Source organism: Kryptolebias marmoratus, linkage group LG10 (genome assembly GCF_001649575.2).
Source record: "Kryptolebias marmoratus isolate JLee-2015 linkage group LG10, ASM164957v2, whole genome shotgun sequence".
In the NCBI taxonomy this organism is placed as follows: domain Eukaryota; kingdom Metazoa; phylum Chordata; class Actinopteri; order Cyprinodontiformes; family Rivulidae; genus Kryptolebias; species Kryptolebias marmoratus.
The window spans coordinates 12,843,586-12,866,385 of NC_051439.1; the positions used below are offsets into that span (position 1 = coordinate 12,843,586).

The 22,800-nt window shown below is 40.0% G+C and overlaps 1 protein-coding gene across 1 annotated transcript; it reads right to left on the minus strand.

The window, feature by feature from the left end:
• Positions 1-2,968: 2,968 nt before the first annotated feature.
• six6a (SIX homeobox 6a) lies at positions 2,969-7,004 on the minus strand. The gene is made up of 2 exons (XM_017411910.3): positions 4,585-7,004; positions 2,969-3,787 (listed from the first exon to the last, which is right to left on the minus strand). Exons 1-2 carry the CDS (start codon positions 5,154-5,156, stop codon positions 3,622-3,624), a joined length of 738 nt encoding a protein of 245 aa, XP_017267399.1. The 5' UTR covers positions 5,157-7,004; the 3' UTR covers positions 2,969-3,621.
• Positions 7,005-22,800: the final 15,796 nt, after the last annotated feature.

Consider the following 22,800-nt stretch of genomic DNA (forward strand, 5'->3'; position numbering starts at 1 on the left):
CGTTTCTGTTCACTGAAGTAGTGGGAGCAGCAGTGCAAATGCTCAAGTGATACTCAAGACTCAGACTGGCAAAGTAAAAGCTTCATTCAGAATGGTTTCCAGCAGCCTCTGGGCTTATAATGGACGCTGCATTGAAGTTTGAAAGATAACATTGTGATTATTGGCTATGAGTGTCCTTCAGACTCCAAATGTTACGCCATAACAAATGTATTACATGCTGATCAGCTTTGAAAAGATTTGAAAAGATTTATTGACTGTTAATAGTGACTGCTGCATGCAAGTACCAAATAACCCTAAATGAGTTAAAGCCTCCTGTAAGGGCAAATAAACCCCCAGACTTCTAGGTTCCGTTGCTGTATAGCTGCCATGTAACAGACCTAACTCTGCAGAGAAAACTCGTCCAAATATTAATGACATCCGTTTCCACAATGAGACGACAGAGCTTTAAAGAGCAGCTGTAAAATACAACTTTTCTGACACATCTGTCTGTAAAAATGAGCCCAGATGAATGAAACAAACCTGCAAACTAATAATCACAGCGTTGGTACATCACAGCAAATATATACTTTTAAACATGGTGCGATCTGGTTCTAAAAATCTTTTTTTTTGTTTGTTTTACAAATAATTCATTTGTTGCAACACATTTTTAAAAATCCTCCTCGTATTTTCATCAACTGCTGAAACATTTAATGCTTTTACGTTTATTTGTTTTGTTTTTAGAAGAGCTTTTATTTATTTATTTTTTTAAAGTCGTTATCAGATGATGGACTCAGCAAATAAAACATCTCCAAACCTTTTTATGACCTATAAATGTGGTTTATTGTCCTGATGCGCACAGGGCTTTTAAAGACACAGATTATCAAAGCTGAAAGGGTAGATTTTATAAATATGTCCTTCAAAGATGAAAAAACGATTATTATTATTATGTCACATTATTATTATTATTATTATTATTATTATTATTATTATTATTATTATTATTATTATTATTATTATTATTATTATTATTATTATTATGTACCACTTCCTTATTAGATACTTTATGAAGTATTTATTAACGCTTTATTAGGTTAATCGTGCGTTTTATAGCATTTATAAAAGAGTAATAAAACATTGTTCATCCATTGAAGCAGGGTCACTATTTATCAAGAGCTGTAATTTTATTCATTTAGGTAAATGTAATTAGTTATAAGTTGCTCAGCTTACTTTTTAAACTAACTTTATGTGCCAAAAAAAAAGAATATTTCAAACGCTAATAGTGCTATCATGCGGGTATCTCACTGACAGTTTTTGGATATTTAGGATCTAAATAATGAAGAATTTAATAAAAGTTCAGCACTTGATCTTGACTGTTTAATAAATGATTTCTAAAGTGTTCAGAAACTCGTGAATAATAAGGTTTTGACCATCCATTCACTAAGATAAGCGGCGCAGATTATTATTATTAAAGACTACAAAATGAAATTTGATGGCATTAATTTAAAAACACAAATAGCGTTTGAAGCAATGAGGATGTGCTCAAAGGGTCCGAGTGTTCAGTTCAGCTCAGTCCAGTGCAGGGAAGCAGCAGCTCTGCAGACACAGAGCCTGCAGAGCTGCACAAACAAGCTGCTCAGAGACGAATTCAACCACAAAACAGACGTATGGCCAAGGCTGCAGCCTGCCCTTCATTATTACATGTCACATCTGAAAGAGGCCGAGCACCACTGAGCCATCAGAAAGCAGAGTTTTTCTTTCTTTCCCTCTCTATTGTTAAAAATGCGGAGATATCAGAAACCTCGTTTTGTTACTTTTAGACCAAAAGCAGGATGTTAAGGACTTAATAAAGCTGCTGAGGCATATCTGCGGGCTGCTGCAAGCCAGAAAACAGGCATTAAATCCTTGAACATGCTGAGCCAGGCGTTCACACACATACCAACACACACTCACACACACATATTGGAGAAGTTGTGATGCCCAGACTATCCTAACTGGAGTCCTTTCTTTAGAGAGGGACCCGCGGCCGCTTCCCTTCACAACACAGCGGCAGGGGCCCCTCTTTGTCCGAGCCGGGACCCCCAGACCCCATCATTAGCGCTGATTACCGCTGACCAGTTTGACAACCTTATTGACTGCGAGAAAGACTTTTTCATCTGCTCTCCCAGTCGTCCGCACTCTCAAAAGAAACGGAAATATTTAGCTCTTTTTTTGTTGTTGTCCCACTATTTTTTTACGAAGAGAAACACAAAAAAGAGGTCCTGAAAGCCCACCCCCAGCCACCCACCCCTCGCTTATTTCCTCTCCTCCAGCTCCAGATTTTGGCTTCTGTTTTGTTGGAGCTGAAAGGCTTTTTTTGTTGGATTCAGAAGTTACTGTAGCCTCATTAATCGAACAAACCAGGTGGAGAAGCTGGCATTTTTAATTCGGATTTGGGGAAGAAATCGATATTCCTCGCCTCTGAATGCTTTTTTTTAAGCAGTTTCCTAACATCCTTTTCAGACCAAAAACAAGTACAAAAAGGAGACGCTTCCGTTAGGAGTAAAAATGATGTTAGATTAAACATAAAAAAGCAGAAAATCTGCACATTAATACAAGCCGGCTGCTAAATTATGATCATTAGAGGTGCAGGAAGCCCTTGATAATTAAAAACTTCACGTCGCCCTGACTGCTGATGTCCTGGGAAAATAAGCACTTGCACATTTCTTCTTTTTTTTTTTTTAATAGGAGGCTGTTTCTGCGCGTAAAGAACCTCGGATCCACAATCTGGGCTGTTTTGATCTCCCATGATCTCTCCCGCGGATCATCCGGGTTAGTGCGCCGGCCTCTCGGTGACCTCTCGCTGTCACCCTGCATTACAGGACGCGGAGCATGTTGGCCAATTAGACCTCGCTCTGAAACGTGTCAGTGAATGCAGCATGATACCCAAAAAAAAAAAACAAAAGAAAAAAAAGCGTTCCTTCCAATTCAAACAGCCAAGAGAAATTCATTTACAATCAAATCTAATTTATTTGAAACAAAATGGATGTTTGCGCACACGAAGTCAAACAAGAGACTTTCTTGATCAACAGTTATTTTATTAAGTTATCTTTACCTTTTTTTTCCTTTTACTGAAACACAATTTCACTAAAGCGCGCATGCTCAACAGGTTTACCTGTGGACAAGGTAAGTATTAAAAACACCAAGCAAATGAATATGAAACTCGAAGAGACAGCAGAGCAGATCAATTCTTTTTTTTCCTTTTTTTAAATAAGCAAATAAACATTATTTATAAAACTTTAAAGTAAAAATATCACAGTTCTTTTCAACATGAAATACCCACATAGAACAGCAGGTTAGGCCAGTTTGGATTCCCTCTTCCCTCCATTTTTTTTAAATTATTTTTATTTTATTTTATTTTTCTCTCCTTTGTCATCCTGAAGCGTTATTAGTCCGTGAAATGTGTTTTCTTTTTTGTCCGTTTTCAGTTATCCACGCGTGGGTAAAACGCAAACAAAATAGGCCTAAAAGGGTGAGGATCCCCTCATGTTTTGGCAGCCGTCAGAAATCAGTGTGTGTGTGTGTGTGTTTGAACTCGACGCAGGCACTGTTACTTGTTTTTATTAGATTGTCTCTGACTCCTCTTTAGCTCCTCCGCTCCGCCCGTCAGATGTCACATTCGCTGTCGCTGGAGGTGATGGAGATGGCCGAGGCGGCCGCCTTGCTGGACAGGCTGGCCTCCGGACTGGACGAGTTCCCCAGGCGGTCCACGGTGCCATCCTCGTCCGCCAAGGAGCGAACCGAGCCGCCGGACAGGACCTGCTGCTGTAGCCTGAGCAGAGGACAGGGACACGGNAAAATGCGTAGAACCTGCAAAACGCATAAATGACTAAAAGAATAAAATGTCAGGAACAAAGAAAATATGTTTTTATCTCCATGCTTTTTATTTATTTTCTAAAAACAAGTCCTACAAATTACATGAAACCAGAATCTGTGCTGATTTTGCCTGAAAATGTACAAATAACAGAGCAGATCATTTTCGTATTCTGCACAAATAAGATTAGCCATAACATGTGGATTTCAAACTCGGTTTTTAACAATAAATGACGAGATTACTGGGATTTTCATATAATTTATAACAGCGTTTACCGGGCAATTATACTGACATCACTGCAGTCGTGTTAAATACATATTTTGTTTTTAATATTATTAATATTATTTATAGAGACCATGATCTGTTTGGATTCAAGCAGGCAAATAAATAAATAAATAAATCAGTGCAGTTCAGCTCTTAGTTCAGATATTTTCAGATTTTTTTTAATTTTATTTCGTTGATTGGATTTACTGGGGCTGAAATCACAATCATCTAAACTGACATCTGTGAAGATTATGTGACCTTTTTTTGTCACAGTTTCTGGCTGCCATTTTATTCCCTTCAAAATAAATGTTATTGTGAGCCTGACAGAGAGCTTTTATTATGAATGAGAAATAAATCAAGAATGCAAGGCAGGTGAGAGCCCTAACATGAATGTAAATCAGAGTAATTTGAGGTGTCTGGCTGTGAGCCGCGGTGCTGCATGGAATGTGGATCCTGTGATCAGGTTTTTGTGAAGGATGCTCTCAGCTCACCTGTTCTTGGCAGCAGCCGCTCTGTCTCTTTGTCTGCGGTTTTTAAACCAGTTCCCCACTTGTGTGGGTGTGAGTCCGGTAGCCTGTGCAAGCTCCCGCTTTTTGCTGGGATTCGGGTACGGGTCCTGCAAATACCACTCTCTTAGCAAGTGCCGGGTTCTCTCCTTGAAGCAGTGGGTTTTCTGCTCTCCGTCCCATATGGTTCTGGGCAGGGGGAACTTCTTGCGCACCCTGTATTTGTCCACGGGCCCCAGCGGGCGGCCCCGCAGCTTCTCCGCCTCCTGGTAGTGCGCCTCCAGCCACAGCGCCTGCAGCTTCGTGTGCGACTCTTTGGTGAACTTGTGGTTCTCCAGGATGTGGTAGAGTTCACGGAAATTGCCCGTGTGGAAGGCGACGACGGCCCGGGCCCTCAGCACCGACTCGTTCTTGTTGAGGACCTCGCAGGCCGCCGGCGCGACGGGCAGCGACCAGAGGAAGCGGCCCAGGCGCTCCACGTCCCCGCTCTCCTCCAGAGTCTCGCAGACCCCGGCGACCTGCTGGGGGCTGAAATTCAAGATGGGCAGCTGAAACATGGAGGCTTCTCCCGTGGTTCCCTCTCCTCCTCCTTTTCTCCTCTCCTCTCTCCTCTCCTCTCCTCCTCTCTCCTCCGCGTCGAGGCAATCCAAGGCACCCGAAGAAGCGAGGCAATCCCGAACCGAACGCTCCGACCAGCCGCGGAAAAAAAAAAACGCACGCACCGAACGCCGCGGAGGAGGGGACGACGCTGTGAGGGGTGGAGGTGGTGGTGGTGGGGGGGCCCCGGCTACCGCATCCTCAGGCTTTGCAAACTTGGCAGGCAAAGGGCTGAAGATGCAGGAGAATTTCAAGCCCGAGCGGCGTATTTTTCAAGGTAGCCGGGGACTGAATGCGGGAGAGAATTCAAACCGGAGCCGAGATGTATTTTTAAGGGGGGAAAGAGGGGGAGAAAAAAAAAGAGCCAGCGAAGCCCCCCTCTGATGATTTCCTATTGGACTTGGCAGATTGGCTGCTCGGTTGCCATGGATGCACGTCAATCACTGTCAAGTTCGGCCAATCAGGCGGAAAGGGGATCTGAGCGCCTCCCTTTTCAAAAATAATATAAACATTTTGACCTTTTTTTTTTTTTGCTGCGCGTCTTGAAGCTCTGTGCTGTCCTGTCTTTGTGTTAAAGAAACACTCTTCAGTTTATGTGCTGAAGTGCAGCAACCATCCTCCTTTAAAGAGAAGCAAACTGGCATCAAACATCCATCCTGTCCAAAGGTAAAAAATAAAATAAAAAATCAGGAGTTAATATCAGAGATAATATTAAATTTAGCCTCTGGCCTAATTCAGATGACTGTGTTGGATTTATTATACAGCCTCAGTAATGATCAATCCACCACACTGAGTTTAAAGGGAAAAAAAGACATTTCATTATCAAAACATATTTTTTGTAACATATGTTTTGTTGCTATCCTCAGCAGACCTGTCATAAAAATGATGAGTTTTATCTCTCCATTTCAACATGATTTAGCTGCCAACGCTGTTTTCCAACCTTGAACTGCTTCTCGTTTTTTTTTTCTTCTTCTTCAAACTGACAAAACAGGGGAAAAAAAGGAAAAAATCTTCCCTTTAATTGATTTGACTAATAAATAAATGCTCTTTTCTGCAAGAAAGCACGAATTTCACGGGTGCTGTTTTTAGCAGTTTCTTCTTTTAAAAAAAACCCAACGACAACAACAACAAAAAAAAAAACATTTTGGACTATTATATTTAAAAAAATAAAATAAAATAAAAATTAAAAAATCCCTCCATCAGTGCCAACAGCACATCAGCGCGCGCATGCATCATAACAGGGGAGGGAATATGTGTGTATATAAAATCATGATGGCCCCGCCAGGCTACTCGGGGTTTAGTAGGCTATCATGCACACTCCGTTTTGTGCACGGGCTGATTTAGTAAATAAGAGGGCGGATAGATAGCGCAGATGGTTTGAAGTGTCGGGTCAGATTATTTCATGGCTGGATACAGTAGGAAAGTTCATTCTGACGGAAAAGCCTGATATTATTTTCACAGATACACCCCTCCCTCCCTCTCTCCCTCCTCCTCCCACACACATGCACGCTCACCCCCCACCCCCCGTTTCTATCTCTCCACTCCGTGCATACGCATTTACGCATTCGCCACACACGCACAAGGCATGAATCCCCCCTCGGCTTTTTTTTTTTTCTTTTTTTTTTAATGAATACAGATTTGATGCGAGGTTATGAAATGCATTTTGCACAGAAAGCTGTTCTTTCTCTTGTTGCCTCTTTTCATACATATATATATATATCTTAAAAAAATCAAGATGTGGACAAATGGGTCCAGTTTTTTTTCCTTTAGAAAAATGCCAATTTAGACTATTTACCTTCCCGCATTCCAACTGTGAATAAAGGATAAGACTCTCCATCAGATGAAAGTAGGGGAAATAAATAGTGAGGTCGACTGACAAGGTGCTGATCTGAAAAATTTAACTGCCTGTAAATATTTAATGTGTGCAGGTTTCCAGTCTCAAACCTAAACTTACAAGGACTGCGCTGCTTTCCTGGAGGAAGCGCGTCTGAATTAAACATAAACCAGTTCTGGATCTCTTAGACGAGGGGCTACAAACAACAACCATGCTGTGTAAATAACACACCCAGCTCATATAGACTCGCTTTAAACATTTATAAAATAAGGGGGGAGTGTTTTTTCTTCTCTCTATGCCCTTTTATTTCATTTTGTTTTAATTGCTTTAATGCATGGCAGCCTTTCTCTTTCATTAAGTGAAATTGCATGCAAGCCATCGTTTTCTGTTTGCAAAGAAAAGTGCTCTGCCGGAGCGGTGTAGGCCCTGGTGTATGAGCCCAGGCCTATATGTCACTGTGTCAGCAGGAGATAGGCCTCCTGACACCAATATCTCCACTCATTCTGCAGCAGCACAGTGGATCTCATTCAAACATGCCTGTTTCTTCTTGTTCCTTTGCTCCATGAATCATAGTTCCACCCCCAGAGCCAGAGAAATCACAATATCATGCTGTTTTATCAGTTTCCTCATGAGATCTGATGATTCCTTTATTTATTTTGGTGCACTCCTGCTATACTCCCCACACTTCCATCCCTTCACATTTTTTAGGACTTAAACTTGCAGCTGTTTCTCTTAGTTTTGGAACATATTGGTCTTATTTAGGATGGTTTTCTTCCTTCATTTTATTCCATTTAAAATAGTATGTAAACGTGTCTTTTAGTGATGCATTTTTTATGACTGTTTTTGATTTGTATTCATCTTGACCAGAACTCACTGGAATAAGAGGTCATTTACCTCAATGGGACCTTCCTGGTAAAATAAAGCATAAACAAATAAAATACGTACAGTACATAAAACAACAAAATTAACCAAGACTAACAGAAAAGTACACTCAAAGTTTATTTTGACAATTCTTGTGCACCTGCGTCAAAATATAGAGTTAAAAAAATCCTATTTGTGTTGGATTTCAATTCAATTAAACGTGCTATCAATTTGTGAGTAAATAATGTGTTTTTTAATAAATTAAATTAATGTAACAAAAGAAGTCTTAAAATGTTTTCAGAAAAATAATTGTTCCATCACCTTTTCTCATTAAAAGTTTTGTCGACTGCTGGTTGCAAGATTAAGAAGGAACTTTGAGACTCAAAAATATAAATTAACTTTATATTAAAGTAAAAAGATATATACGCTTCATTACCTTTTAAACAAACATGCTTTACAGAACAGAATTTAAGAGAATAATTGAAGGTTAGAAAGTAATTAATGTGCTGTGTTTATGTAGCTCCAGCACCAACACATCCAGATTCACTGAATAAAGAAGTTTTTAAATATCTGACAGTTTGTACCTAAAGTCGTGCACAGAGGATGAAAAAAGGTGAAGAGGTGGGGTGCACCCTGCTGCAGACCATGCAGCAAGAGCACATTTCCTTTCTGTCATCATTAGCATGTGAGCTGCAGCTCGCCAAGGGCAGAGGGAGGGGGAACAGTTACGAACAGGCTGGAAATGACCCAGATTCCCTGAGATCACTGGAGCAGACGAGACGCTACGAGAGCCTGTCACCAACGGCCTTCCTGTTACAGACCTACAGCACCTTTCCATCTGCTCCCACCCCGCCCCTCTTCATAGTCCTGCTGCTCTTTATATCCATAAACCCACTGCGATGCATGCAAACGCATGTGCGGGCTCGCCACGGAGTTTACTCGCAATAAACAGCGCTGGTAAATGCCTATCTGGCTCTGAAAGGCAGCATAACACCTTTGTGTTAACATCTACTCCGACCACTTACAGAGTGAAAGGGAGGCAGGCAGTGAATTCAACCTGATATCAGAAGTGAATACCATTAATTTCCAGAGGCAGGCTCGACAAAGGCTGAAGATGCAAATATCCCTGCATGTTCACAGGCTGCCAGGGTTGTGTTGATTTCCCTTTGCACTGCTGGCCCTGCCACAGGATTAACTTTCCAATTAAGATATCATGTCAGCAGCATCACCAGTAACCCCTGAACGACCCGGACACTGTTAAAAAGCCTGCTCCATGCAGATGGACTTAAAGAGAAGCCACTCCACTCGTGTGTTGCCACGTGGCTCCACAGTGACAGAAGGGTTAAGCCAAATCTCTCTCAGAGTTGTGTTTCAGACCCACTTGCCCTCAGGGCAGCGCTGGCTCTCGACGCTACGTTTAATCTGTGGATTTGTGGTAACAGAGAAGACTTCTTATCCACTGACCCACTGGCCCCTAGTGTACATAATCCAGTGCCTTTCAGTCATACGGCCCAGCTGACATGGAGAGAGGAGAGCCAGAATAGCAGGGGCACACACACATGGCCAGTTTTGCTCGACACACATACCATCCCCTGAAGCTTTTGTTCTGCAGGCCATGCACTGGGCAGCTCAGCCTGGCCACTGTTATCATAATCAGTGCACAAGATACTTGACCTTAAATCCAAATTCACTGTTGCATTGTTTAAAGATGATATAAATCCACAAGTTGTGATGCTTAGCATTCGCACAGGACTGTTTGTTTTCAGGGCTCATATCAAAATGAGTATTTTACCAACAGAGCAGCCGAGAATGCACACAGTGAGGCCGATACAAAAGCATTGCACCTGGGTCAAAGAGATTTCCTGTTGTGCAAATCTCTGCGGTGCTCCTGAATATTACAAAAGGTTTTTTTTTGTTGTTGTTGTGTTTTTTTTTGTTTTTTTTACCAACCATCTGTTGCCTGTAAATGCAAGTTCATTGAATTCTGCTATTGTCACCCTGCACACAAAAAAAGATGAGATTCTGAATTGAATGTTTTCCAGAAACTCAGCGTTGCAGCTTCACCGCAGGTTGCAAATTTGATAGAGGAGGTTACATGTGGCTGCTGCAAACAAACAATACGGCGAGAGTGGACCTCGAATCCTTGGCAGAAAGCCATTAGGAATACCTTGAAACCTACCCTTTTTTTTTCTTCAAAAACACATTTGTAGAGCATGTTATAGAGCGCATGCAATTATTACATCCATTCCAGTCTTGAATGCAGTCAATTTCTGCCCAGATAAAGGGCTAAATGAAACTAGAGGGAGTGTATGGTGCACACTGCACCACTTTATACAGCCTATGTTTGTGAAGGCAGAGTAACAGGGAGCAGAAATTGCAAATGAACAAATGCACGACATCACCTATACAGCACTTGCGGGACAGAGTGCTTGTGTGTGTGACAGCGTTTTGTTGCTGGAGTCAAACTGCCAAGCTGGTAATTGCGACAGAGAAACAGAGAAATTGACCACAGCAGCGAGTGAGTTTCCACGCACAAATATGCATCCAATTGCCATCCAGGGGTCTGCTTTTATTTCTTTCCAGTCCCTCACTTGATTTAAGCTCCTGTGAATCACAAATGAACAGCTCGAATGAAGGAAAACTCAGAGTAGGGCACTTTCTGCAGGGCAACTTCATGAAAGGATGTCATAATAATAATAATAATAATAATAATAATAATAATAATAATAATAATAATAATAATAATAATAATAATAATAATAATAATTTTCTGGGTGCATTGCAGCTACAATGTGTCAAAACTGATTTAGAAATTTGGTTTTTAGTCCTCCCTCGCAGCCACCCACACACTGATTCTGTCTGCCTTTGACACAACTTTAAATATATCAAAATGATATAAAATGCAGCAAAAAAAACCTAACAAAAAAATCCAGAACCAGTCCGTTTTTACATAACGTCACAATGACAAGAATTCAGTCAATTATTTAACTCTATTCTGATACCAGTAAAGTGAAAGGATTTTGACTGTAAAACTGTTTTTGTCAACATGAGAGGAGGCACAAAGACTGAGCATTTACGCATGAAGGCTTTTTGTGTTTGAATACTGAACAGCAAAAATCTATTTTGTCTTCATGTTGTCTTAAATCCGCTTGAAAAGTCTCCCCAAATGCTTTGTTTCCTGCCTTCCTTCTCACAGAAAATCAAGTAAAATAATGAAAGAGTAAAATAAAACACCCTTGTCATCAGATCTTGACGACACTCGAAGGTGACAGGAGTCACAACTCATCATGATCAGGAGGTCCTCTGCTGCCGTGCGTGATCCAGGGCTCGCAGGTCGCGACGCCACAGCCCTGCCGCCTGGGCCTCACCTCCACTTCACATTGTCTAAGAGGCTCCACGCCTCCAAGTCCAAACACACACACAGCTCTGAAAAATGTCTTCGAGCAACACACTTTGCTCTTTTGTCTGCACGGTGGCAGCTTTTTCTAAAAGTGACATTTACACATATTTCTTTAGCACACGTGTGACTTAATGTGATCTACTTTATTCTTCATATTAGATCATGTTCTTTTTATTTGTATATCCCTTCCAAACATATGTTCATGAATGTGACAGAGGTTTATAAAAAAACTGTAAAAAAATCTCAAGTATAGATTGACTGACTGTGAGTGTAGTAACTTCACCTTGAAGAATTTATAGTAAACAGTTTATTCCTGCTATACTCTCCTACAGTACAGTGATCTGAAGGATGTCTTTAAGCTGATTAGTTTTCATTAAGTGTTCTTTGACCCAGCGTTTTATGACTGCAGAAAAGCTGGCTCAGAATGGATTCTCTGCAGAATTACACTCAGAAACTTTGAAAAACCGGCATGTGCGTTTGTATTCAGGTGGACAGAAAAAACACGCCAATTATCACCCAGTGCTGAAGGGGAAAGGCAGTAATGTTCGTTTTCTGTCCATGTCTGTGTGTGCTCTTGGCTGTCTGTTTGTAAAATATCTCATTTTCTACTGGATGAACCTTAAAGAAACTTTCAGAAAGTAATCATTAGCTGCACCTCTACAACTGATTCCCTTTTTTAAAAGTCAACACCACAGCTAATCTACTTTCGCTAACAAAACAAACAATAGCTAAAACATAGTCAGTTTTACAGATATTGAGTTAAAATTTGATGTGGTAGTCGCTGAGAGTCCTCCTCAACACAGTGCATAATGACAGTTAGAAGGTTTGAGCGAAATAGCTTTAACTCTGTCATTTCTCAGCATAAGATGATCTTAGCTTCAAACTTTGGCATGACAGGTAAAAGTTCAAGGAATGTAAGACCTTTGATTGATTACTAGTTTTATTTTATTTGAAGTAATGTCCCTTCAAAATGAAAAAAGGAGCATCAACTCAGATGTGGGAGTTGTCTCCACAATGAAGGGCAGAGGTCAGGGATAGCCTGGCTTTCCAGAGTCCTAATGTCTGTCATGTGTGCTTTATTGATGGCTTATGTCAAATGCCATCCTGACAGAGCTCATTAGGGTGAAGGGAAGTCGTCTAGGTGGAGGCAGGAGAAGGCAGAGCTGGCGAGCTGCCTGATCACTGCGTGCACGAAGCCCACCACCGCACCTAGAGGGTGATGCCTGTGACAGGAGTCAGCTGAGAGGCCTGTGTGTGAGAGGGATCCACAGAGCGGGGCCGAGGCGGAGGGAAAGTGCATGTGTTGATGTCATTGCCTGAGTTAACGGGTGTCACCGAGCAGGTCCCCCCCACTGCCGCCCCCCGCTTGATGCCACGACTCCAAGCACAACTGACAGGCTGACAGTCATCTCGCTTTCGCCACTCACATGTGCTCAAATATTTATCTGTGCGCCGCGCTCTCAGCGCACTGAGCGCCATCAGCAGTCTTCTGCTACAAGGACGGGGCCCAGCGGAGACTTCAGAGACCTTGAGAAGATGAGTCAAATGATTTCCTTGCTGGTTTCGTCTCTGTAGCACAGTCCTGAAACACCTTCTAAAAACACACAACGAGGTCATCTTGTTGCTGTTGTCTTATATGGCAGAAATGCATTTTACACATCACCATTCAGTGATTATTCTCTGATAGCTTGCAGGCTGGGTCTAATACCACTCTAAATAGCTGAATCCATATTTGCTTTGGCCAGCGGCAGTGCTGATGAGCTCAGACTGTTATGTGACATCTTAATATACTGATTAAAAATGCATGTTTGGAGGGGAAGCAGAGGGGTGCTCTGGGTGCTCCTGCCAGGGAAGATTAAATCATGCTACTTAACAGGCTTGCTGGGGATTGGGGTCAGTGTAAATGAGAAAGCTGGAAGAAACAACAAGACTAGCTTTTAACAAGGCAACGTCATAATATCTCAGAAACAAACATAATCAATGAAACGCCTGGGTGCATATAATCACATATGCATATTCAGTGCAGTAGAGGTTAAACTCAGCCATGAATGAGGCATAAAAAACTCAGAATGTAAAAGAATACGATCCAAGGCCATCAGCATCCAGTTTCATTAAGATCCTGCCAAACGGTTTGGCAGATCACACCACATCAGCACCAACAGCAGTGGGGAGGCTGATTAGATAAAACTCCAGATATTGTCAACGCATTCGTATCAGCGAGGTGGGATGGTGGCATTCCAAAGAGACACGGCTGTTAATCCAATCAACAAAAACCCGGAGTCCACGCAGGGTTTGAGCACAGCTAATCAATGGCTGCTGACGTGTCTGTGCCAAACACACTCATATTTCCTTTTTTATTCACAGGTGGATCAACAGAGGAAGAAGAAACTTTCAGATCTTTTTCATGAGCAGTTATTCGGCATACTGACAATGAATAAAACAAAATTAAAAAAACCCAAATATATTCTTTTTGTTGAAAACTGAACTGATGCATTTAGACACTCGTTTCCTATTTGTAGTATTTTCTGTGCTTTTTCCGGCATCTAACTGGCTACTTCAGCAAACTTTAACGTTTTTTGTTTCACTAAAATGAATGAAGACTTTTAGTTTTAGCTAATTAGAGCCTTTTGGTTTAGCTTTGCTAATTTTATCTGTTAGCTACTGTTTTGCTGCTCTTAACCTTTAGCTACTGTTTTGATAATTTTAGCTTTTAACCACGTTTGTGCTAGGCTAGCTTTTAGCTACTCTTGTGCTAATTTTCGTTGCAAACTTAAGATTTTAACAACTGTTTTAGTGTCTTTAGCTTTGAACTACAGTTTTCCTAATTTTAGCATTTGGCTATAGTTTTGTCAATGTTATCTTTTAGCTATGGTTTTGCTAATTTTAGCTTCTGTTCGGCTTGTCTTCAAATTGACAACTCAGTTTCAGCTTTCTTAGCAACTTACAGCAATCATTCAGCGTTCAGTGACACTCAGCATTTTCACAGAAAATATTAATTTTTCTAGTTAACATAGTTTCTTTAAATATGATTGATTTGATATTGTATTCAATAAATACTGTTGATCCAACTGTGGCAGAAGTCACAACTAAACGACAAAATAAATGAATCTGCCTAAATTTTCCAAAAACAAAAAATTCTAATAATAATATTAGAGCCACTAAACCCTTTATTAGAGAAATCTTAAGCTTAATAAAATAATTTGATGCTGACTCCACAAGCTAATTAAAAAAAAAAAAAAAAAAACAGAAACAGATAACTTCATTACCTAAAAGTATTTTTAGAAGCCTTGAAATAATAATAAAAAATCATTGATTCAATTAAAAGTGAATATTTATTTCTATCTGACAATTTCCCAGCCTCTCAGATATAAACGGATACAGCTGTACACAGCCTGCTTCTCTGTTTGGTTTGCTGCAGACAGTTTTTAGCATCGCCATTTACAATTTTCCAAATGCTTTTAGAAACACTGACTGTCATGACCTTGTGCTAAATAATACAGCTTTACAGAGAGCAGGGGAATTTTCATCCGTGCACAGGTGTCCTCTGATAGTCTCACAAGCCTGCGGGCGGCACAAAGAAGGAAAGAAGCTTCCTTGGTGAAAAAAATGGGGAGGCACAAAGTGGAGGAACATTTCAACAATGGCTCCTTCGATTGGGTGTATTTGGTTTCGACCTTCAGACAGATATTCAAATAAAATCGACTCCAAGGAGGAAATCAAAAACCCACATGACCCTGAATCGCTGCACTGCCTTTGAATGAATATGTGAAGTTCAAATACGTTCTCAGACAAACAGAGAGACAAAAGTGGGTGGGTTGGGACTCTCAACAATTGGCAGCACCAGCAGATACAATCACTTCTTTTTATGCATTCAGATCCTTGAAGACAGAAGTGCTGTAAACATATAAAACAACCACAAATTTAAAAAAAATGCAATCAATGAATTGAAGAACCTTTAAATCTGAGCAGAAAAATACTCCATTAAGCAAAACAGAGGAAAACCTGGGTAACTTTGAGCTGATATGGTGCTCCATTTCCTTCATCCCACTTTTAACTTCTGTCTGGTTCACTGCAGAGGTCAGTGTGGCTGCTTGACATGCAGTGATGGGGCTGACAAGGTAAGTGGCCAGACTGCTTAGTCAGGATTAGACGCATATTGACCGAGGAGAGGAGCCGAAGGAAGTGTCTGCTCAGGAAATATTCAATGAATCCGTCAAGAAAAACCACAATGTCTCCTCACTGTACTGTGAAGATACATCTGCTTATTACAGGAAAGGAAGAGCGTGATTATGTAATGACTTATACAGCTCACCGAGAAGCAATTTCAAACATATAAGATTGCATTTGAACATATCAGAGTCTCAAAGAGCAAGACTCCCAAGCAGCGATGCCCACAGCGAGCTGCAGAGATCAGAGAAATCCTGCCTGTCCTTGTGTGTCACTTACCAGCCACAGGAAAGAAAAAAAAATATCTAAATTTTGCTGATAGCACAAAGTGTCTCCATGAGGCTAATGCTTTATGTCAGATTCTATACAAACAGGCCCATCAGAACGAGCAGATCCACCTTTACTTTCTCCATAAAAGCGTTTTTTTTCGAGCAGCAGTGAGGTTTTTTTTAAGTATCGGTGCAGTTGAAAAGCTGATGATGGAGTTCTTAGTGTAAAATCCTCCTTGTTTTTGTCTGTTTTCTCTTCATTTTTATTATCCACACTTCAGCAATGAGGAGAGCCAAGGAAGTGAATTGATGGCGGGGTGGAGCGGGGATGAGAAAGAGCGAGGGATGTGGGGGTGGGGGGGGGGTTACGTGACAAAAACAAAACAAAAACAGACAAGGAGTGCCAGGCTCTGCAGACTGGCATGTTGCAGTTGTATGTCAGTCACCTAGCAACAAGTCCTCCCCATCACTTACCCCCCGCTTCCCCGTCTCCCGCTGCGGTCTCTAATTCAACAAATCTGCTCAAAATGTATGGCTGCGCCTCGAACAAAACGCATTCTGTGCTGGGGGGCTAAGGATGTGGGCCTCGGCTGAACACGCCACTCAGCTGCCCATTGACCAGCGGGGCCTTTCTCTGCACACACTAAAGAGTGGGGGACAAAGACCCTGAAAGCAGGGGCAGCTCCACAGAGAAAACATTTGCTTGTAATTGTGTTTGACTGCATAATGAAAATGATGTTCTTTTTTAATTTGGGCTTGTTAAGGCCACACTATTTTCCTCTGGTCACCTGATTATTGTAAAGAACCAACCCCTCACTTGGCCTTTGGGCCACTGAGGGGGGAAAATATTGAAAATGGTCCAAAGACCTTCCCACTCTTTACTTTAACCCCTCTTGTGATTCAAGTGTTCTCTGGTAAAAACATAAATATGTGGAGTCTGTTCATTACAGGATGGGAGTGTACGCTGGATAGAGTCCCCCCCCCTTTCTTTTTTTTATTTTCTCGGGAAAGATAATGGCAGCGGGCACACACACGAATGGGAGCGCAGCCATGCTCACCCTGAGTTGTGAAGCATTGAGAAGGTTAGCATTCCTGGTCCTTCTTCAGTGAATCAGACCATTAGTGGAAGCATTGGGCTGGCACCCAAAAGAGCGCTTCAATGGACACATTCACATCCAGTGATTATTTGCACTTTTTAGCCCCCAATTTCCTGTTGTATCAATGTGTGTTTTCCACATTCATCCACCTTTCTCCTGTTTCTGTTCACTTGGCAAAGGTGAGCAAAACTCCAGGTGAGCGTTTAGAGCCTGGAAGGCTGCACTATGACAGAATTGGAGTCTTGTAAAATGAAAAAGGTAGCCTCTCTTTGGTTATTCACATTATTATTATTATTATTTCAATCCCGTAACATCTGGTTTATGTCAGTAACTGATGCGCCTTTGAACCCCTCAAGGTTTTCATTAATCCTTCTTCTGGACATCTATTCAGGGATTTAATTGGTTTAAGTTCGGCTCCCATTTTCAGAGCCGTCCCCTGATAACCCTTTGACAAAACACAAGTTGTCTGAGAGGTCACAGGTGAGAAGTAAAAGCGCTGACCTCTGCACACTGATGATATTTATGTTTGTGTGTCTGTCCTGGAGGACTGAATTCAAAGGTTGGCTCGTGCAAACCTGATGGGGGGCTGTAGCCTTCAAAACAAACCACGGTATTCAATTTTTCTTTTTTTTTTTCAGGTGCTAAAGTTACTTCTGATATGTTGTTAAATCTCAGAGCTTTCACAAATTTGATAGCTATGTAGATTCCTAAACATTTATCTGCTTTTTATTCGTGTACTGATCATCCTCAAATGGTCTAAAATTGAAATTAGAAGCTAAATGATGTAAATAAAGTTGTTTATTTAAATTTCACATTATCATTTACAATCTGTTTCACAAAATAGCAATCGAATTGGGTCTTGGGGAAAGTAAAATTTTGCTTTAAAAATGGCTCAGTTGTTGTTTTTTTCACATTTTGTTTTTATTTTTATGTTTTGTACATGGTATTCACACCACTCAGGATGGACTAAATGTCATAAACATTTCTGAAACATACACCTAAAATCCTTTTAAGCATTAGTCAATGCCTTTCTGAAACAGCATCACTAATCATTTTCAGACCAATATAACCTTTATAAAGTAGAATTTATTGTTTGATATTTGCATGCAATCAAACCATTCAGCTGCATTAATTCAAATAAAGCACTCATTTAGGTGCATCATTATTTGCAGTGAATAGATCTATAAATTTAATGTTTATCATGAAGTTCCATTTGGCTTAGAACTAAAAAGGGATTAATGTTTAGCTTTTATGAGACCAAATTCGTTTAATCTGATTATTCTTTAGCAGACAAACTTCTGCAATAACCAGTTTTCCAGCTGGTGAAAGCAACAACTTTGATTGTTTTTAATTTTGTCTTTTTTTTAAGCAAAAGCTATACAGGACTTACAGATTCGGATGTTCCACAGCAGGGAATGTGCAGCTTTTCTCTCTTCCCGAATGGCCTTGACTTGTTAGACTGCTCGACCGATTAAAGAAAGAATTCATCTGCTTTGTGTTTTATGGGCATTTCTCAAAACTGTTCGACAATTTGTGGCTGGTGTTTATTCAGGCTCTAATTTGGATCAATAAGGGGGATGATTTCATACCTCACTATGAGATAAATGTGCACCTAAAAAGCAAAAGTCTGAAGCTGAAGGGTCTTACGGTAACGCCTTTAAACTGGCACCATCAATAAGGCCTTGTTTCTTTTTTTTATTTTTTACTAAATGACAACAAGTGAACGTGACTACCTGTGTGGATGGGGTGGGGGGGACTTCCATCATAAGGACCCCGACTCTGACACCAATTATAGAGATTATGTCTTAAGAAGAGGGGAAAACCACATCCGAGTGTCAGCACTGTGACTGCTTTTGACCGGGTCACAGGGTATCCTGCAACAGTGCGTGACCTCAACAGAGTGCTGCTGCTTTCATGAACTCAATATACAGAGTAATAACAGAGCTCAGACCAGGGAGTACTCGTGAAAATACAGTTTCTGATATGGCACAATTAAAGAGCATCACTTAAAGAAAATCATAACTTTCTTGAGGCAGATTCAATCTCAGCTAAAGTGAATTAAGAAAGATCAGAACTACAAAAAGAAAAGTTTTATAACAGTAGAAGAAAAGGTTTGCATTTAGATTTTACTTTTTTTGTTATTTTAAATGTGGGTTTATAAAAACTGTCAAACTGCAGTGGCATTTTTATGGTTTTCGTAATGCCCCCCCCCCCCCCACACACACACACACACAAAAGGTTTTCTAACAGCCTTGAAGTAGAGCACACAGTGTCAAAAGAAATAAGAAGAGATTTTAACTCATATTTTCAGCAAAGAGGAATAAAGACTTAAAGAGCAAAGGTCAGAAATAAAATTCAAAGTGGTAATAAAAACAAGTGGCTAAAATAAATGATTTTTTGCATTTTAGGGCATATCATGTACTGTAAGAAATCATAAATCAAATGAAATGTAGTCAAGATGATTCAAATCATTAAATTATGTCTAATACAGCTTCTGCAGCTGAAAGGAAATAGCAATATATTATGTTTATAAATGAATATATTGGGTTTCCTGAATTAAAAGATTTTTTTATTGCCATTTATCTTGAGTCTACCTTTATTGTAAGTTTTTATTTTATCTTAAATAAGGATTGTCAGAAGGGTTAATGAGGCACATCACCTCCACAAAAGGTTAAATATCACAAATTAGGCCCGTAACTTTAGAAATTGTTCCGTTCCTGGTGTCTTACCTTCAATTGACGGGCAGGTTCATCCTGAGGAAACTCCTCCAACCTTCTCCTCCCCTCCAGTGTTTCCCCTTTTCTACCCCTTGTTGTTGTGTGTTTTCATGATAATTGGCAGCAGTTGAACTACGAGCCATAAATCAAGAAGTGCAGAGTGTATTAATGAGTCGGACCACCCAGGAAAACTATTTTCCCTGCACTTTCTCTGCAAACAATGTGGGGCTACTTGAGTCTGAAAAACCATGAATGAACATTCACAAGAGCAGTGCTCCCCTGCTGCCACATTTCCAGCAGGCTAATGGCTGCTCCAAGTGCTGATTAAGTATTTATTTAAAAATAAAAATTAAAGTAGTGCAGACAAATAAATTATTTTGCTTAAGTCACAAGTTTATAAAACAAATAAGCTACACGTATAGCGAATTCCTTGCTTACGTTTTGATGTAAATTCGTCTTTGTCTTTTAAAGCTAAAAACATTTTTTTTTGCAGATTATTTAACAAATAAGTTGTTTTTCATTTCAACTGAGCTTGAGTTTTCAAGTCTTACAAGTAATTCGAGCAAGAAAATTAAAGCACAGTTCATGACAGAAAAACAAAATTTCCCTTCTGAACTCCTTTTAAAAAAACCACCCCAAAATGTCTTGCTATAAATAAATGTTTTCTCTCCATTAGAGCAGCCCCTCAGCACTGAAAGTAGTGCTATAATTGTCTTCCATTATGAAACCTCACAAAGCTAGACCATTGGCTACTACAATACCAAGGTTAATCTTGATTAAATGTCTTCCCAGGGCACAAAAAGCATGTTTTACATAAAACATCCTTCAGGAGGGATTGAGGCATGATGTTAAAAAGATATATAAAATATTGCTGATGGCAAGGCCAAGCATCCCAACTCTCAAATGAAAAGGTATCAAAGGGATTAAAGAAAGCCCATTACAAATCAACATACCACTAATATGCCTGCATCTGCCCTATTATCTCCCCTCAATTCCAGTCACACCAGCAAGACAAAGCTGCAAGTTTAATCTTTATTCAAAGTACATTTTAAGATTTCACATGAATGCTTATCAGTGCATAAGCAGTACTTTAACACCTTCTGCTTTTGTAACTGCCGTTCATTGTAAAAGACAAGTTTGCTCTTTAAGAAGCAGCTTAACAATGGACAAAGTGCTGTTTAGAGAAGTCAAAATGGACCTGCTGTCTAGCTGTGGGTTTCTTACATAAAACCAGGCTGTAAAGGTGAATATCAAGAATTCACACTGGCTCTACTTTTGCGACTGACTTAAAGCTTCGTGAATCATTTGTTGGTGGTAAAATGGGCTATTGATGGGCAAAGAAGTCCAATTAATTCAGCTGTAGAAATGCTTCTGCACAACCAGCTGTGCCTCTCTCTTCTTTCCTCTGCAGGGCAAGGAAATCCTCCCGCAGGCTGAATGTCCCACTGCCAGCGACTTTTGTTCTCTTACACTTACCCCACACTCCAAACGTTACATCCTTCTGCAGGGAGAGAGAGAGAGAGGGGGAAAAAAAAGATATTTCCCTCCCACACCTGTTGATGAATTGTGTTTGTGTACAAGCAACAGTCAGGGTAATAACGTGTCTTTATATAGGCACACGGGCAAAAAATAGTAGTTTCCTCACACGGATAATGGTGAATAGGGGAAACCCTTTTCACAAAAACAGCAAAGAGGCCTAAGGCCAAATTAGCGTAATCGTCACTTAAGAACAAAATGATTCCCATTTTGGACAGGAAAGTCACAAGATGCCTTAATGACTGGTGCTGCTGCAGAGAAGAAAAAGGCTTGTTTGTATATTTGGGGGCTGAATGCTGGTAAATTTCTTTTGCCAAGATAAACTGAACTGTTCCATTCACATATCCAAACTTCTAAATTTACACTTTAGATTTGTTTCCAGCAAAAAAAATAAAAAAATTAAAAAAGTCCCGAAAAGATCCAGAAATGATTTCCTCCTCATGTGTTCAAGTGGGAAAAAAATTGCTTTTGCAGAAAACATTTGCTGTAAACTTCTCTGCTGAGGAAAAAGTCACAGAACACCGAGAAACTTTTTTCTACTCCGTTAAACTTTATGTTTGAATGATAAAGATGACATATTCCTTTGTTAAGAGCTTTTGTAAGAAGACAATACCGGATGTAAGTTTTCTTTTGTATATACATCAGTTCAAGAATGTGTCTTGTCACAATGCTTTTCCTTGTTCCAGTAACAGGTTATTGTCATCACAAGGTTGAGAAGGAGTCTGCATTCATGGCCAAGCTATACCTCCAATGTAACCTCAGAGAAAAATTATATATGTGCAGAAATGTGACAAAAGAAAACCATATAGGCAGCAACAGATCTGGATGCTTTAGAAATTTAATTTTCATCAGTAGCATTCACACTGTCCTCACACTACAAAGATAATTTAGCTCAACAAATAAAGAGAATTTTTCATTTTCTGGTATCAAAGACGGAAGTGTGGCCTCACTAAAGAAGCTTTGTTCTTTTTGGTATGAAATAAATTGCTATTTTTTTCATTGCATGTTCAAGAAAACCAAGGAGGACGTCTAAAATTGGCTGTACAATTTATTTTAGTATTTGATTGTTTTAGAGAATGGCCCAGAGGCTGTTTATATTGGAGCCTTTATGTGAAAGCGGGAGTTAAAAGCTTTAAAAATATGATTTACAAGAAACTGTCTGCTGTAAACCGCATGAGTATGTATATATCAAAGAATAACTGAAACTGAAAGAGAAAAAAACAGCACATTGATATGTAGTGAAAGTTATTTAAAGTTGTCATTCAGTGCCACATAATATTCACTTAATGCTGTTGTGCAGTGAAAACATACACATTCAGAAAGCTAAAGTGTTGCAGCAGAACTGCTCAGTTCCTAACCTTTAAATGCTTGCATGCCGCTTAATTTAGCGTGAGCATATCACAGTGTGTTATAAATAAGAATAATTGGGTTTTTTTGTAAAAGGAGAGAAGTGAAACCCAGTGGCAGACAATTACAGAGACTCAATATGCACTTAACCATGTACTGTGCAAAGGTTTTAGGCAGGTGTGCAACAAGTAAATCAAGAATGCGTTCACAAACACAATCCCAGTTCTGAAAAACTTGAGGCGTTCTGTAAACGGTAAATAAAAACAGAATGTAGTGATTTGCAAATCTCATAACTCATATTTTACTCCCAGTAAAAGATATCAAATATGTTTTTTAAATATTTTATTCATAGTAAACATATCAAATGTTTAAACTA